This window comes from Coregonus clupeaformis, unplaced genomic scaffold, assembly GCF_020615455.1.
Source record: "Coregonus clupeaformis isolate EN_2021a unplaced genomic scaffold, ASM2061545v1 scaf1313, whole genome shotgun sequence".
Taxonomy (NCBI): Eukaryota; Metazoa; Chordata; class Actinopteri; order Salmoniformes; family Salmonidae; genus Coregonus; species Coregonus clupeaformis.
Genome location: NW_025534767.1, coordinates 138,717 through 153,628, shown reverse-complemented (window position 1 = coordinate 153,628; position 14,912 = coordinate 138,717). Strand labels below are relative to the sequence as shown.

At 41.0% G+C, this 14,912-nt stretch overlaps 1 protein-coding gene across 1 annotated transcript; it reads right to left on the bottom strand.

The window, feature by feature from the left end:
* Nucleotides 1-268: 268 nt before the first annotated feature.
* Nucleotides 269-14,399, bottom strand: LOC121540650 (calponin homology domain-containing protein DDB_G0272472-like). Its single transcript, XM_045218008.1, has 15 exons — nt 14,357-14,399; nt 14,205-14,255; nt 14,042-14,105; nt 13,080-13,429; nt 12,516-12,587; nt 10,652-11,026; nt 10,100-10,158; nt 8,228-8,576; nt 7,664-7,735; nt 5,797-6,168; nt 5,168-5,239; nt 3,308-3,682; nt 2,745-2,816; nt 925-996; nt 269-330 (listed from the first exon to the last, which is right to left on the bottom strand). The coding sequence occupies exons 1-15, from the start codon at nt 14,397-14,399 to the stop codon at nt 269-271; spliced, it is 2,460 nt and encodes an 819-aa protein (XP_045073943.1).
* Nucleotides 14,400-14,912: the final 513 nt, after the last annotated feature.

Genomic DNA, 14,912 nt, shown 5'->3' with positions numbered 1-14,912 from the left:
TTGATGCTAAAATTATTTTTATTATTTTATAATGCTTGAAGTATTTTATATAGAAATGGATATAGAAAACAAGGGAAAGAATGAGAATGAATTTCAGAAAATATTTGTAAAATTGCAGAGGTCACTTGTTAGCAAGGAAAAAGTCAGGAACTGAAAAAATACAAAAAGGTATCATTGTTAGAATCATGTAATACTGTGTGTCAAACAAACTTCAGTCATCAGCTTTAACATTCTCTGAATTGTAACATTCTCCTCTCTTACCTATGCATTATGCCTTATTTTTTCTGCACACAAGGGTTTTCAAGAATGTAGCAAAGCGATTTTTCCCAGCTGCAAATATAGAGACATCAGAGAGGGGGGGAGAGAGAGAGAGAGAGAGAGAGAGAGAGAGAGAGAGAGAGAGAGAGAGAGAGAGAGAGAGAGAGATGTTGATTCAACGTCATCACATAAAAACAAAATTGGGTGGAAAGAAGGGTGATTCAACCAGAAAACTCCACTGATATCAGACAGCTAAATGCATCGTTAGATTCTTTTTGCCCTTCGCGTCACTTTCTACACAGAAGACATCCGCTAAACATAGAATCAAGCTGTTTATCTGTCTCTCTGTGACTGACGATAACTTCGGCAGGAAGTTGACTACAAATACAAAGTTGCCAATATCTTTGCAATTCAACAAGCGAAGGATAAAAATATGCTTAAACTGAAAACCGAGATGACTGCATTAGAAAATAAATCCAGTAGGCTGTATAGGCCTATATTTCAATCATATTGAAATCAATTTCATGTTCAGTCAATTTACTTCTATTTGTAGGCTACACTGTCTGTAATTTTTGACATCTTCGGCCATTATAAAAACGATACATCGTTAAAACACTAGTAAGCTTAAGTTCCATCGCTATCAGGAAACCGGGCCCTGGTCTTTACCTTTGCACTTTGCTGGCTGGTCCTTCTGAGGGTTCAGAGTCTTTGACTCAGTTGCAGTAACCATGGAGACATCTGACAAGACAAAGGAAAATGGGGGATGTTAATACCATCAGAGAGAGAGAGAGAGAGAGAGAGAGAGAGAGAGAGAGAGAGAGAGAGAGAGAGAGAGAGAGAGAGAGAGGAAATAAACATCATCGCTGATATTTAGAGCCTAGTGTGTCTCAGTTGGTATGGCATGGCGCTTGCAACACCAGGGTTGTGGGTTCGATTCCCACGTGGGGCCAGTATAAAAAGTATGAGAGTGTGTGAGTGAGAGTGTAGCTTTGACTATTTACAGACTCAGTGAGCATAGCCTTGCTATTGAGAGAGGCCGCCGTAGGCACTGCCCACAAAATGAGGTGGAATCCCTCAGATTACACAGACCCACAAAGAATTTTGAACTATTTGCCCATCGTTACAACACTGTATATAGACGTAATATGACATTTGAAATGTCTTTATTCTTTTGGAACTTCTGAGTGTAATGTTTACTGTTAATATTTATTGTTTATTTCTCTTTTGTTTACTACCTACTTCACTTGCTTTGACAATGTTAACATACGTTTCCCATGCCAATAAAGCCCTTAAATTGAAATTGAATTGAGAGAAAGAGAGAGAGAGAGAGAGAGACCACATTTACACCCTCCACACTCTAATTGACAAACAAGTCAACCAAAACAAAGGCAAAATCTACTCGTGCTTTGTAGACTTCAAGAAAGCATTTGATTCAATTTTGCACTGAGGTATTTTATTACAAACGAATAGTAAGTGGTATTGGAGGGAAAACATATGATGTTATTGAATCAGTGTACACTAAAAACAACTTAAAATCGGCAACAAGCCGAGACTTCTTCTCTCAGGGACGTGGAGTGAAACAGGGCTGCCCAATAAGTGCAACACTATTTAACCTCTATGAATTGGCAAAAACATTAGAAGAATCGGCAGCACCTGGTCTCACCCTACACAACACTGAAATCAAGTGTCTGCTGTACGCAGATGACCTGGTGCAACTGTCTCCCACTTAGGAGGGGTTACAGCAGCATCTAGATCATCTGCACAGGTTCTGTCAGACCTGGGCTCTGACCTTTAATCTAAAAAAAAAAATGAATATAATGATATTCCAAAAAAGGTAAGGAAATCAGGATGACAAATATAAATTCTACGTCAAATTAGAACCCAAAATTACACGTATCTAGGACTAAATATCAGCAACACAGGTAGCTTTCACATGGCTGTGAATGAGCTGAGAGACAAAGCAAGAAGAGCCATTAAAAGGAATATTAAAATCGAAATTACAATTAGAATCTGGCTCAATCAGTTATAGAACCAAGTGCTCTATATGGCAGCGAAGTATGGGGTCCGCTCTCTAATAATGAATTTATCTCTGTCTCTCTCTCTCTGTCTCGTTCTTTCTCTATCTTTCTCTCTCTCTCTCTCTCTCTCTCTCTCTCTCTCTCTCTCTCTCTCTCTCTCTCTCTCTCTTTCTCTATGTCTCTCTGTGTCTCTCTCTGTTTCTCTCTCTCTCTCTCTCTCTCTCTCTCTCTTTCTCTGTCTCTCTCTCTGTTTCTCTCTCTGTCTCTCTCTCTGTTTCTCTCTGTCTCTGTCTCTCTCTGTCTCTCTCTCTCTCTCTCTCTCTCTCTTTCTCTCTGTCTCTCTCTCTTTCTCTCTCTCGTCCTTTTTTGTCTCCCTCTCTCTAGATCTCTCGTCCTTTTTAGCTTTGCACTGTGTCATCAAATACTTTGTGAAAAGTCTGTCCCTCTCTTTCCCCCTTCATGTTTTACCTTTGCATTTTGCTGACTGTTGATCATGCGGGTCCTTGCTCTTTAGCCCTGATGCAGTGAAAATAGAGTAATCTAAGGACAGAAAAGGAATATATATGAATGGAGATTTGATAGGACAATAACACACAGCAGTAAAAGTAGAGTTAAGTCCTATAGGCTGTTTCAATGCACCAGAGGAGTAGTCACACATAACTCAGTACCTTACTGAGATACACTGCTGTTACTTAAATGTAATACAGTTTTATTAGCCTCCCCATGGGGATTAAGATGGCATCGTATGAGTATAACGTGATGCTAAACCACCCTGAAGGATGCAAAGCAGAAACATCTGTGTACGCTATCCCTCATGCAGTGAAAAAGACAAAAACAAAAAAAAAAAAATGACGTCAGCTTTATGCGACATCTTTTTGAGTGCGGACCATCACACTTTATTGCTTATTTGAATTTAAGGGTTTTACGCACCAACCTAACTTTAGGGAGAGCACGATGGTGCTCTTTGCTTTTAACCCACAGAGAATGAAATGTTTTGTGTTTGAGTCCCTTGTCACTTTGCCTGGTCCTACCTTTACATTGTGGTTGTCTGGTCTGTTTGCCTGTCAATTCCGGATTCTTTACCCTGTCCAGGTGTTCCTGTAAGGCCTTCTCATTCCTCAGCCTGCGCTGCTCTTCTTTAGACAGCACCTCCTTATCCTTTCTCTTTCCCTCTATCTCTTTGGCCTGGTCTTTATCTCTCCTATCCTTCTGACAAGGCCAAATTCTCTCCTCTTCTGCCATCCTCTCAAATTTGTCCATAAGGAGCTCTGCCTCTGTCTTTGGCGCTGTTACTTTGTCATTCCCATCTTTCTTTTGGACACTCTCACTTTTATTACTCACTTTGACCTGCAGAACCTGGGGGACCTTGGCCACGCCTTGACTGCTCGTGGAAAACACAGAGAATTCTGAGAGAGAGAGAGAGAGAGAGAGAGAGAGAGAGAGAGAGAGAGAGAGAGAGAGAGAAGCTTTGACTATATACAGACTCAGTGAGCATAGCCTTGCTATTGAGAGAGGCCGCCGGCCCACAAAATGAGGTGGAATCCCTCAGATTACACAGACCCAAAAAGAATTTTGAACTATTTGCCCATCGTTACAACACTGTATATAGACGTAATATGACATTTGAAATGTCTTTATTCTTTTGGAACTTCTGAGTGTAATGTTTACTGTTAATATTTATTGTTTATTTCTCTTTTGTTTACTACCTACTTCACTTGCTTTGACAATGTTAACATACGTTTCCCATGCCAATAAAGCCCTTAAATTGAAATTGAATTGAGAGAGAGAGAGAGAGATCACATTTACACCCTCCACACTCTAATTGACAAACAAGTCAACCAAAACAAAGGCAAAATCTACTCGTGTTTTGTAGACTTCAAGAAAGCATTTGATTCAATTTTGCACTAAGGTATTTTATTACAAACGAATAGTAAGTGGTATTGGAGGGAAAACATATGATGTTATTAAATCAATGTACACTAAAAACAACTTAAAATCGGCAACAAGCCGAGACTTCTTCTCTCAGGGACGTGGAGTGAAACAGGGCTGCCCAATAAGTGCAACACTATTTAACCTCTATGAATTGGCAAAAACATTAGAAGAATCGGCAGCACCTGGTCTCACCCTACACAACACTGAAATCAAGTGTCTGCTGTACGCAGATGACCTGGTGCAACTGTCTCCCACTTAGGAGGGGTTAGAGCAGCATCTAGATCATCTGCACAGGTTCTGTCAGACCTGGGCTCTGACCGTTAATCAAAAAAAAACGAATATAATGATATTCCAAAAAAGGTCAGGAAATCAGGATGACAAATATAAATTCTATTTGGACACAGTTCTATTAGAACACACCAAAAATTACACGTATCTAGGACTAAATATCAGCAACACAGGTAGCTTTCACATGGCTGTGAATGAGCTGAGAGACAAAGCAAGAAGAGCCATTAAAAGGAATATTAAAATCGAAATTCCAATTAGATTCTGGCTCAATCAGTTATAGAACCAAGTGCTCTATATGGCAGCGAAGTATGGGGTCCGGCTCTCTAATAATGAATTTCTCTCTGTCTCTCTCTCTCTGTCTCGCTCTTTCTCTCTCTCTCTCTCTCTTTCTCTGTCTCTCTCTCTGTTTCTCTCTCTGTCTCTCTCTCTGTTTCTCTCTGTTTCTCTCTGTCTCTGTCTCTGTCTCTGTCTCTGTCTCTGTCTCTGTCTCTCTCTCTCTCTCTCTCTCTCTGTGTCTCTCTCTGTCTCTCTCTCTGTCTCTCTCTCTGTCTCTCTCTCTTGTCCTTTTTTGTCTCCCTCTCTCTAGATCTCTCGTCCTTTTTATCTTTGCACTGTGTCATCAAATACTTTGTGAAAAGTCTGTCCCTCTCTTTCCCCCCTTCATGTTTTACCTTTGCATTTTGCTGACTGTTGATCATGCGGGTCCTTTCTCTTTAGCCCTGATGCAGTGAAAATAGAGTAATCTAAGGACAGAAAAGGAATATATATGAATGGAGATTTGATAGGACAATAACACACAGCAGTAAAAGTAGAGTTAAGTCCTATAGGCTGTTTCAATGCACCAGAGGAGTAGTCACACATAACTCAGTACCTTACTGAGATACACTGCTGTTACTTAAATGTAATACAGTTTTATTAGCCTCCCCATGGGGATTAAGATGGCATCGTCTGAGTACAACGTGATGCTAAACCACCCTGAAGGATGCAAAGCAGAAACATCTGTCACCTCTGGCTCCGGGACTTTAGCTTCTGGTCATTTGGTCCCTTTTGGTAGCTTTCGTAATTTGCGTGTCGCTATCCCTCATGCAGTGAAAAAGACAAAAACTAAAACAAAAAAATGACGTCAGCTTTATGCGACATCTTTTTGAGTGCGGACCATCACACTTTATTGCTTATTTGAATTTAAGGGTTTTACGCACCAACCTAACTTTAGGGAGAGCACGATGGTGCTCTTTGCTTTTAAACCACAGAGAATGAAATGTTTTGTGTTTGAGTCCCTTGTCACTTTGCCTGGTCCTACCTTTACATTGTGGTTGTCTGGTCTGTTTGCCTGTCAATTCCGGATTCTTTACCCTGTCCAGGTGTTCCTGTAAGGCCTTCTCATTCCTCAGCCTGCGCTGCTCTTCTTTAGACAGCACCTCCTCCTTTCTCTTTCCCTCTATCTCTTTGGCCTGGTCTTTATCTCTCCTATCCTTCTGACAAGGCCAAATTCTCTCCTCTTCTGCCATCCTCTCAAATTTGTCCATAAGGAGCTCTGCCTCTGTCTTTGGCGCTGTTACTTTGTCATTCCCATCTTTCTTTTGGACACTCTCACTTTTATTACTCACTTTGACCTGCAGAACCTGGGGGACCTTGGCCACGCCTTGACTGCTCGTGGAAAACACAGAGAATTCTGAGAGAGAGAGAGAGAGAGAGAGAGAGAGAGAGAGAGAGAGAGAGAGAGAGAGAGAGAGAGAGAGAGAGAGAGAGCTTTGACTATATACAGACTCAGTGAGCATAGCCTTGCTATTGAGAGAGGCCGCCGGCCCACAAAATGAGGTGGAATCCCTCAGATTACACAGACCCAAAAAGAATTTTGAACTATTTGCCCATCGTTACAACACTGTATATAGACGTAATATGACATTTGAAATGTCTTTATTCTTTTGGAACTTCTGAGTGTAATGTTTACTGTTAATATTTATTGTTTATTTCTCTTTTGTTTACTACCTACTTCACTTGCTTTGACAATGTTAACATACGTTTCCCATGCCAATAAAGCCCTTAAATTGAAATTGAATTGAGAGAGAGAGAGAGACCACATTTACACCCTCCACACTCTAATTGACAAACAAGTCAACCAAAACAAAGGCAAAATCTACTCGTGCTTTGTAGACTTCAAGAAAGCATTTGATTCAATTTTGCACTAAGGTATTTTATTACAAACGAATAGTAAGTGGTATTGGAGGGAAAACATATGATGTTATTTAATCAATGTACACTAAAAACAACTTAAAATCGGCAACAAGCCGAGACTTCTTCTCTCAGGGACGTGGAGTGAAACAGGGCTGCCCAATAAGTGCAACACTATTTAACCTCTATGAATTGGCAAAAACATTAGAAGAATCGGCAGCACCTGGTCTCACCTACACAACACTGAAATCAAGTGTCTGCTGTACGCAGATGACCTGGTGCAACTGTCTCCCACTTAGGAGGGGTTAGAGCAGCATCTAGATCATCTGCACAGGTTCTGTCAGACCTGGGCTCTGACCGTTAATCTAAATTAAAAAAACGAATATAATGATATTCCAAAAAAGGTCAGGAAATCAGGATGACAAATATAAATTCTATTTGGACACAGTTCTATTAGAACACACCAAAAATTACACGTATCTAGGACTAAATATCAGCAACACAGGTAGCTTTCACATGGCTGTGAATGAGCTGAGAGACAAAGCAAGAAGAGCCATTAAAAGGAATATTAAAATCGAAATTCCAATTAGAATCTGGCTCAATCAGTTATAGAACCAAGTGCTCTATATGGCAGCGAAGTATGGGGTCCGCTCTCTAATAATGAATTTCTCTCTGTCTCTCTCTCTCTGTCTCGCTCTTTCTCTCTCTCTCTCTCTCTTTCTCTGTCTCTCTCTCTGTTTCTCTCTCTGTCTCTCTCTCTGTTTCTCTCTGTCTCTGTCTCTGTCTCTGTCTCTGTCTCTGTCTCTCTCTCTCTCTGTGTCTCTCTCTCTGTCTCTCTGTCTCTCTCTGTCTCTCTCTCTGTCTCTCTCTCTGTCTCTCTCTCTTGTCCTTTTTTGTCTCCCTCTCTCTAGATCTCTCGTCCTTTTTATCTTTGCACTGTGTCATCAAATACTTTGTGAAAAGTCTGTCCCTCTCTTTCCCCCTTCATGTTTTACCTTTGCATTTTGCTGACTGTTGATCATGCGGGTCCTTTCTCTTTAGCCCTGATGCAGTGAAAATAGAGTAATCTAAGGACAGAAAAGGAATATATATGAATGGAGATTTGATAGGACAATAACACACAGCAGTAAAAGTAGAGTTAAGTCCTATAGGCTGTTTCAATGCACCAGAGGAGTAGTCACACATAACTCAGTACCTTACTGAGATACACTGCTGTTACTTAAATGTAATACAGTTTTATTAGCCTCCCCATGGGGATTAAGATGGCATCGTCTGAGTACAACGTAATGCTAAACCACCCTGAAGGATGCAAAGCAGAAACATCTGTGTACGCTATCCCTCATGCAGTGAAAAAGACAAAAACAAAAACAAAAAAAATGACGTCAGCTTTATGCGACATCTTTTGAGTGCGGACCATCACACTTTATTGCTTATTTGAATTTAAGGGTTTTACGCACCAACCTAACTTTAGGGAGAGCACGATGGTGCTCTTTGCTTTTAAACCCACAGAGAATGAAATGTTTTGTGTTTGAGTCCCTTGTCACTTTGCCTGGTCCTACCTTTACATTGTGGTTGTCTGGTCTGTTTGCCTGTCAATTCCGGATTCTTTACCCTGTCCAGGTGTTCCTGTAAGGCCTTCTCATTCCTCAGCCTGCGCTGCTCTTCTTTAGACAGCACCTCCTTATCCTTTCTCTTTCCCTCCATCTCTTTGGCCTGGTCTTTATCTCTCCTATCCTTCTGACAAGGCCAAATTCTCTCCTCTTCTGCCATCCTCTCAAATTTGTCCATAAGGAGCTCTGCCTCTGTCTTTGGCGCTGTTACTTTGTCATTCCCATCTTTCTTTTGGACACTCTCACTTTTATTACTCACTTTGACCTGCAGAACCTGGGGACCTTGGCCACGCCTTGACTGCTCGTGGAAAACACAGAGAATTCTGAGAGAGAGAGAGAGAGAGAGAGAGAGAGAGAGAGAGAGAGAGAGAGAGAGAGAGGAAGCTTTGACTATATACAGACTCAGTGAGCATAGCCTTGCTATTGAGAGAGGCCGCCGGCCCACAAAATGAGGTGGAATCCCTCAGATTACACAGACCCAAAAAGAATTTTGAACTATTTGCCCATCGTTACAACACTGTATATAGACGTAATATGACATTTGAAATGTCTTTATTCTTTTGGAACTTCTGAGTGTAATGTTTACTGTTAATATTTATTGTTTATTTCTCTTTTGTTTACTACCTACTTCACTTGCTTTGACAATGTTAACATACGTTTCCCATGCCAATAAAGCCCTTAAATTGAAATTGAATTGAGAGAGAGAGAGAGAGAGATCACATTTACACCCTCCACACTCTAATTGACAAACAAGTCAACCAAAACAAAGGCAAAATCTACTCGTGCTTTGTAGACTTCAAGAAAGCATTTGATTCAATTTTGCACTAAGGTATTTTATTACAAACGAATAGTAAGTGGTATTGGAGGGAAAACATATGATGTTATTAAATCAATGTACACTAAAAACAACTTAAAATCGGCAACAAGCCGAGACTTCTTCTCTCAGGGACGTGGAGTGAAACAGGGCTGCCCAATAAGTGCAACACTATTTAACCTCTATGAATTGGCAAAAACATTAGAAGAATCGGCAGCACCTGGTCTCACCCTAAACAACACTGAAATCAAGTGTCTGCTGTACGCAGATGACCTGGTGCAACTGTCTCCCACTTAGGAGGGGTTAGAGCAGAATCTAGATCATCTGCACAGGTTCTGTCAGACCTGGGCTCTGACCGTTAATCAAAAAAAAACGAATATAATGATATTCCAAAAAAAGGTCAGGAAATCAGGATGACAAATATAAATTCTATTTGGACACAGTTCTATTAGAACACACCAAAAATTACACGTATCTAGGACTAAATATCAGCAACACAGGTAGCTTTCACATGGCTGTGAATGAGCTGAGAGACAAAGCAAGAAGAGCCATTAAAAGGAATATTAAAATCGAAATTCCAATTAGAATCTGGCTCAATCAGTTATAGAACCAAGTGCTCTATATGGCAGCGAAGTATGGGGTCCGCTCTCTAATAATGAATTTCTCTCTGTCTCTCTCTCTCTGTCTCGCTCTTTCTCTCTCTCTCTCTCTCTTTCTCTGTCTCTCTCTCTGTTTCTCTCTCTGTCTCTCTCTCTGTTTCTCTCTGTCTCTGTCTCTGTCTCTGTCTCTGTCTCTGTCTCTCTCTCTCTCTCTGTGTCTCTCTCTCTGTCTCTCTGTCTCTCTCTGTCTCTCTCTCTCTGTCTCTCTCTCTGTCTCTCTCTCTTGTCCTTTTTGTCTCCCTCTCTCTAGATCTCTCGTCCTTTTTATCTTTGCACTGTGTCATCAAATACTTTGTGAAAAGTCTGTCCCTCTCTTTCCCCCCTTCATGTTTTACCTTTGCATTTTGCTGACTGTTGATCATGCGGGTCCTTTCTCTTTAGCCCTGATGCAGTGAAAATAGAGTAATCTAAGGACAGAAAAGGAATATATATGAATGGAGATTTGATAGGACAATAACACACAGCAGTAAAAGTAGAGTTAAGTCCTATAGGCTGTTTCAATGCACCAGAGGAGTAGTCACACATAACTCAGTACCTTAGTGAGATACACTGCTGTTACTTAAATGTAATACAGTTTTATTAGCCTCCCCATGGGGATTAAGATGGCATCGTCTGAGTACAACGTAATGCTAAACCACCCTGAAGGATGCAAAGCAGAAACATCTGTGTACGCTATCCCTCATGCAGTGAAAAAGACAAAAACAAAAACAAAAAAAATGACGTCAGCTTTATGCGACATCTTTTTGAGTGCGGACCATCACACTTTATTGCTTATTTGAATTTAAGGGTTTTACGCACCAACCTAACTTTAGGGAGAGCACGATGGTGCTCTTTGCTTTTTAACCCACAGAGAATGAAATGTTTTGTGTTTGAGTCCCTTGTCACTTTGCCTGGTCCTACCTTTACATTGTGGTTGTCTGGTCTGTTTGCCTGTCAATTCCGGATTCTTTACCCTGTCCAGGTGTTCCTGTAAGGCCTTCTCATTCCTCAGCCTGCGCTGCTCTTCTTTAGACAGCACCTCCTTCTCCTTTCTCTTTCCCTCCATCTCTTTGGCCTGGTCTTTATCTCTCCTATCCTTCTGACAAGGCCAAATTCTCTCCTCTTCTGCCATCCTCTCAAATTTGTCCATAAGGAGCTCTGCCTCTGTCTTTGGCGCTGTTACTTTGTCATTCCCATCTTTCTTTTGGACACTCTCACTTTTATTACTCACTTTGACCTGCAGAACCTGGGGGACCTTGGCCACGCCTTGACTGCTCGTGGAAAACACAGAGAATTCTGAGAGAGAGAGAGAGAGAGAGAGAGAGAGAGAGAGAGAGAGAGAGAGAGAGAGAGAGAGAGAAGCTTTGACTATATACAGACTCAGTGAGCATAGCCTTGCTATTGAGAGAGGCCGCCGGCCCACAAAATGAGGTGGAATCCCTCAGATTACACAGACCCACAAAGAATTTTGAACTATTTGCCCATCGTTACAACACTGTATATAGACGTAATATGACATTTGAAATGTCTTTATTCTTTTGGAACTTCTGAGTGTAATGTTTACTGTTAATATTTATTGTTTATTTCTCTTTTGTTTACTACCTACTTCACTTGCTTTGACAATGTTAACATACGTTTCCCATGCCAATAAAGCCCTTAAATTGAAATTGAATTGAGAGAGAGAGAGAGAGAGACCACATTTACACCCTCCACACTCTAATTGACAAACAAGTCAACCAAAACAAAGGCAAAATCTACTCGTGTTTTGTAGAGGTCAAGAAAGCATTTGATTCAATTTTGCACTAAGGTATTTTATTACAAACGAATAGTAAGTGGTATTGGAGGGAAAACATATGATGTTATTAAATCAATGTACACTAAAAACAACTTAAAATCGGCAACAAGCCGAGACTTCTTCTCTCAGGGACGTGGAGTGAAACAGGGCTGCCCAATAAGTGCAACACTATTTAACCTCTATGAATTGGCAAAAACATTAGAAGAATCGGCAGCACCTGGTCTCACCCTACACAACACTGAAATCAAGTGTCTGCTGTACGCAGATGACCTGGTGCAACTGTCTCCCACTTAGGAGGGGTTAGAGCAGAATCTAGATCATCTGCACAGGTTCTGTCAGACCTGGGCTCTGACCGTTATTCTAAAAAAAAACGAATATAATGATATTCCAAAAAAAGGTCAGGAAATCAGGATGACAAATATAAATTCTATTTGGACACAGTTCTATTAGAACACACCAACAATTACACGTATCTAGGACTAAATATCAGCAACACAGGTAGCTTTCACATGGCTGTGAATGAGCTGAGAGACAAAGCAAGAAGAGCCATTAAAAGGAATATTAAAATCGAAATTCCAATTAGATTCTGGCTCAATCAGTTATAGAACCAAGTGCTCTATATGGCAGCGAAGTATGGGGTCCGCTCTCTAATAATGAATTTCTCTCTGTCTCTCTCTCTCTGTCTCGCTCTTTCTCTCTCTCTCTCTCTCTTTCTCTGTCTCTCTCTCTGTTTCTCTCTCTGTCTCTCTCTCTGTTTCTCTCTGTCTCTGTCTCTATCTCTGTCTCTGTCTCTGTCTCTCTCTCTCTCTCTGTGTCTCTCTCTCTGTCTCTCTGTCTCTCTCTGTCTCTCTCTCTGTCTCTCTCTCTGTCTCTCTCTCTTGTCCTTTTTTGTCTCCCTCTCTCTAGATCTCTCGTCCTTTTTATCTTTGCACTGTGTCATCAAATACTTTGTGAAAAGTCTGTCCCTCTCTTTCCCCCTTCATGTTTTACCTTTGCATTTTGCTGACTGTTGATCATGCGGGTCCTTGCTCTTTAGCCCTGATGCAGTGAAAATAGAGTAATCTAAGGACAGAAAAGGAATATATATGAATGGAGATTTGATAGGACAATAACACACAGCAGTAAAAGTAGAGTTAAGTCCTATAGGCTGTTTCAATGCACCAGAGGAGTAGTCACACATAACTCAGTACCTTAGTGAGATAAACTGCTGTTACTTAAATGTAATACAGTTTTATTAGCCTCCCCATGGGGATTAAGATGGCATCGTCTGAGTACAACGTAATGCTAAACCACCCTGAAGGATGCAAAGCAGAAACATCTGTGTACGCTATCCCTCATGCAGTGAAAAGGACAAAAACAAAAACAAAAAAAATGACGTCAGCTTTATGCGACATCTTTTTGAGTGCGGACCATCACACTTTATTGCTTATTTGAATTTAAGGATTTTACGCACCAACCTAACTTTAGGGAGAGCACGATGGTGCTCTTTGCTTTTAACCCACAGAGAATGAAATGTTTTGTGTTTGAGTCCCTTGTCACTTTGCCTGGTCCTACCTTTACATTGTGGTTGTCTGGTCTGTTTGCCTGTCAATTCCGGATTCTTTACCCTGTCCAGGTGTTCCTGTAAGGCCTTCTCATTCCTCAGCCTGCGCTGCTCTTCTTTAGACAGCACCTCCTTATCCTTTCTCTTTCCCTCTATCTCTTTGGCCTGGTCTTTATCTCTCCTATCCTTCTGACAAGGCCAAATTCTCTCCTCTTCTGCCATCCTCTCAAATTTGTCCATAAGGAGCTCTGCCTCTGTCTTTGGCGCTGTTACTTTGTCATTCCCATCTTTCTTTTGGACACTCTCACTTGTATTACTCACTTTGACCTGCAGAACCTGGGGGACCTTGGCCACGCCTTGACTGCTCGTGGAAAACACAGAGAATTCTGAGAGAGAGAGAGAGAGAGAGAGAGAGAGAGAGAGAGAGAGAAAAAGAGAAAGAGAGAAGAGAGAGAGAGAGAAGAGTGTTGATTCAACGTCATCACATAAAAACAAAATTGGGTGGAAAGAAGGGTGATTCAACCAGAAAACTCCACTGATATCAGACAGCTAAATGCGTTGTTAGATTCTTTTTTGCCCTTCCGCGTCACTTTCTACACAGAAGACATCTGCTAAACATAGAATCAAGCTGTTTATCTGTCTCTCTGTGACTGACTATAACTTCGGCAGGAAGTTGACTACAAATACAAAAGTTGCCAATATCTTTGCAATTCAACAAGCGAAGGATAAAAATATGCTTCAACTGAAAACCGAGATGACTGCATTAGAAAATAAATCCAGTAGGCTGTATAGGCCTATATTTCAATCATATTGAAATCAATTTCATGTTCAGTCAATTTACTTCTATTTGTAGGCTACACTGTCTGTAATTTTTTACATCTTCGGCCATTATAAAACGATACATCGTTAAAACACTAGTAAGCTTAAGTTCCATCGCTATCAGGAAACCGGGCCCTGGTCTTTACCTTTGCACTTTGCTGGCTGGTCCTTCTGAGGGTTCAGAGTCTTTGACTCAGTTGCAGTAACCATGGAGACATCTGACAAGACAAAGGAAAATGGAGGATGTTAATACCACACTCCATGTGTGCAGTTGTATAACACTTTCAATGTACAAAATAACTGTAAACTAAGATGACCTTTGCACTGGGTCTGTTTGACCTCAGCACCAGCTGAGAAGATGTAGGAATCTGGGAGAGAGGGAGTTGGGAAACAGACAGTATAAGTTAAGGTGTTGAAGCTAACCTCACATATCACACTTTATTCTCTGTCTATTCCCTCTCCTTTTTACCTTTGACCTCCAGCTCTCTCATTTGTTTCTCCATGTGTGTCATATTTTCTTCTGCACTTAGTCTCTTTTCTTTCAGGAGCTCTCTCCTGTCTCCTTCCCTTGCTTCCTTCACACACTTATTTTCATCTTCCTTTCTCTCTTCCCCGTCTCTTCTTTTTCTATCGCTCAGGGTCTCCGTTAGCCTGGCTTGCTTTTTCAGCATCTGTTGTTCTTCTCCCATCTTTTTCTTTGCTTCTTCTACCTTTCTCTTTGCTTCTTCCACCTTTCTCTTTGCTTCTTCCACCGTTCTCTTTGCTTCTTCCATCATTCTCTTTGCTTCTTCCACCTTTCTCTTTGCTTCTTCCATCTTTCTCTTTGCTTCTTCCACCTTTCTATTTGCTTCTTCCACCTTTCTCTTTGCCTTCCTCTCTGCTTTCATCCATGCATCTTCCTTTCGCTTTTCTTCTTCCTTCCAGTAAAACTCTTTCCATTCCTCCACTCTCTTCTTTTCAGATATCTCCCACTTGTCTCTCTCCTCCTGTCTTTTCTTCTGGAGCGCCATCTGTTTCTCTAACTT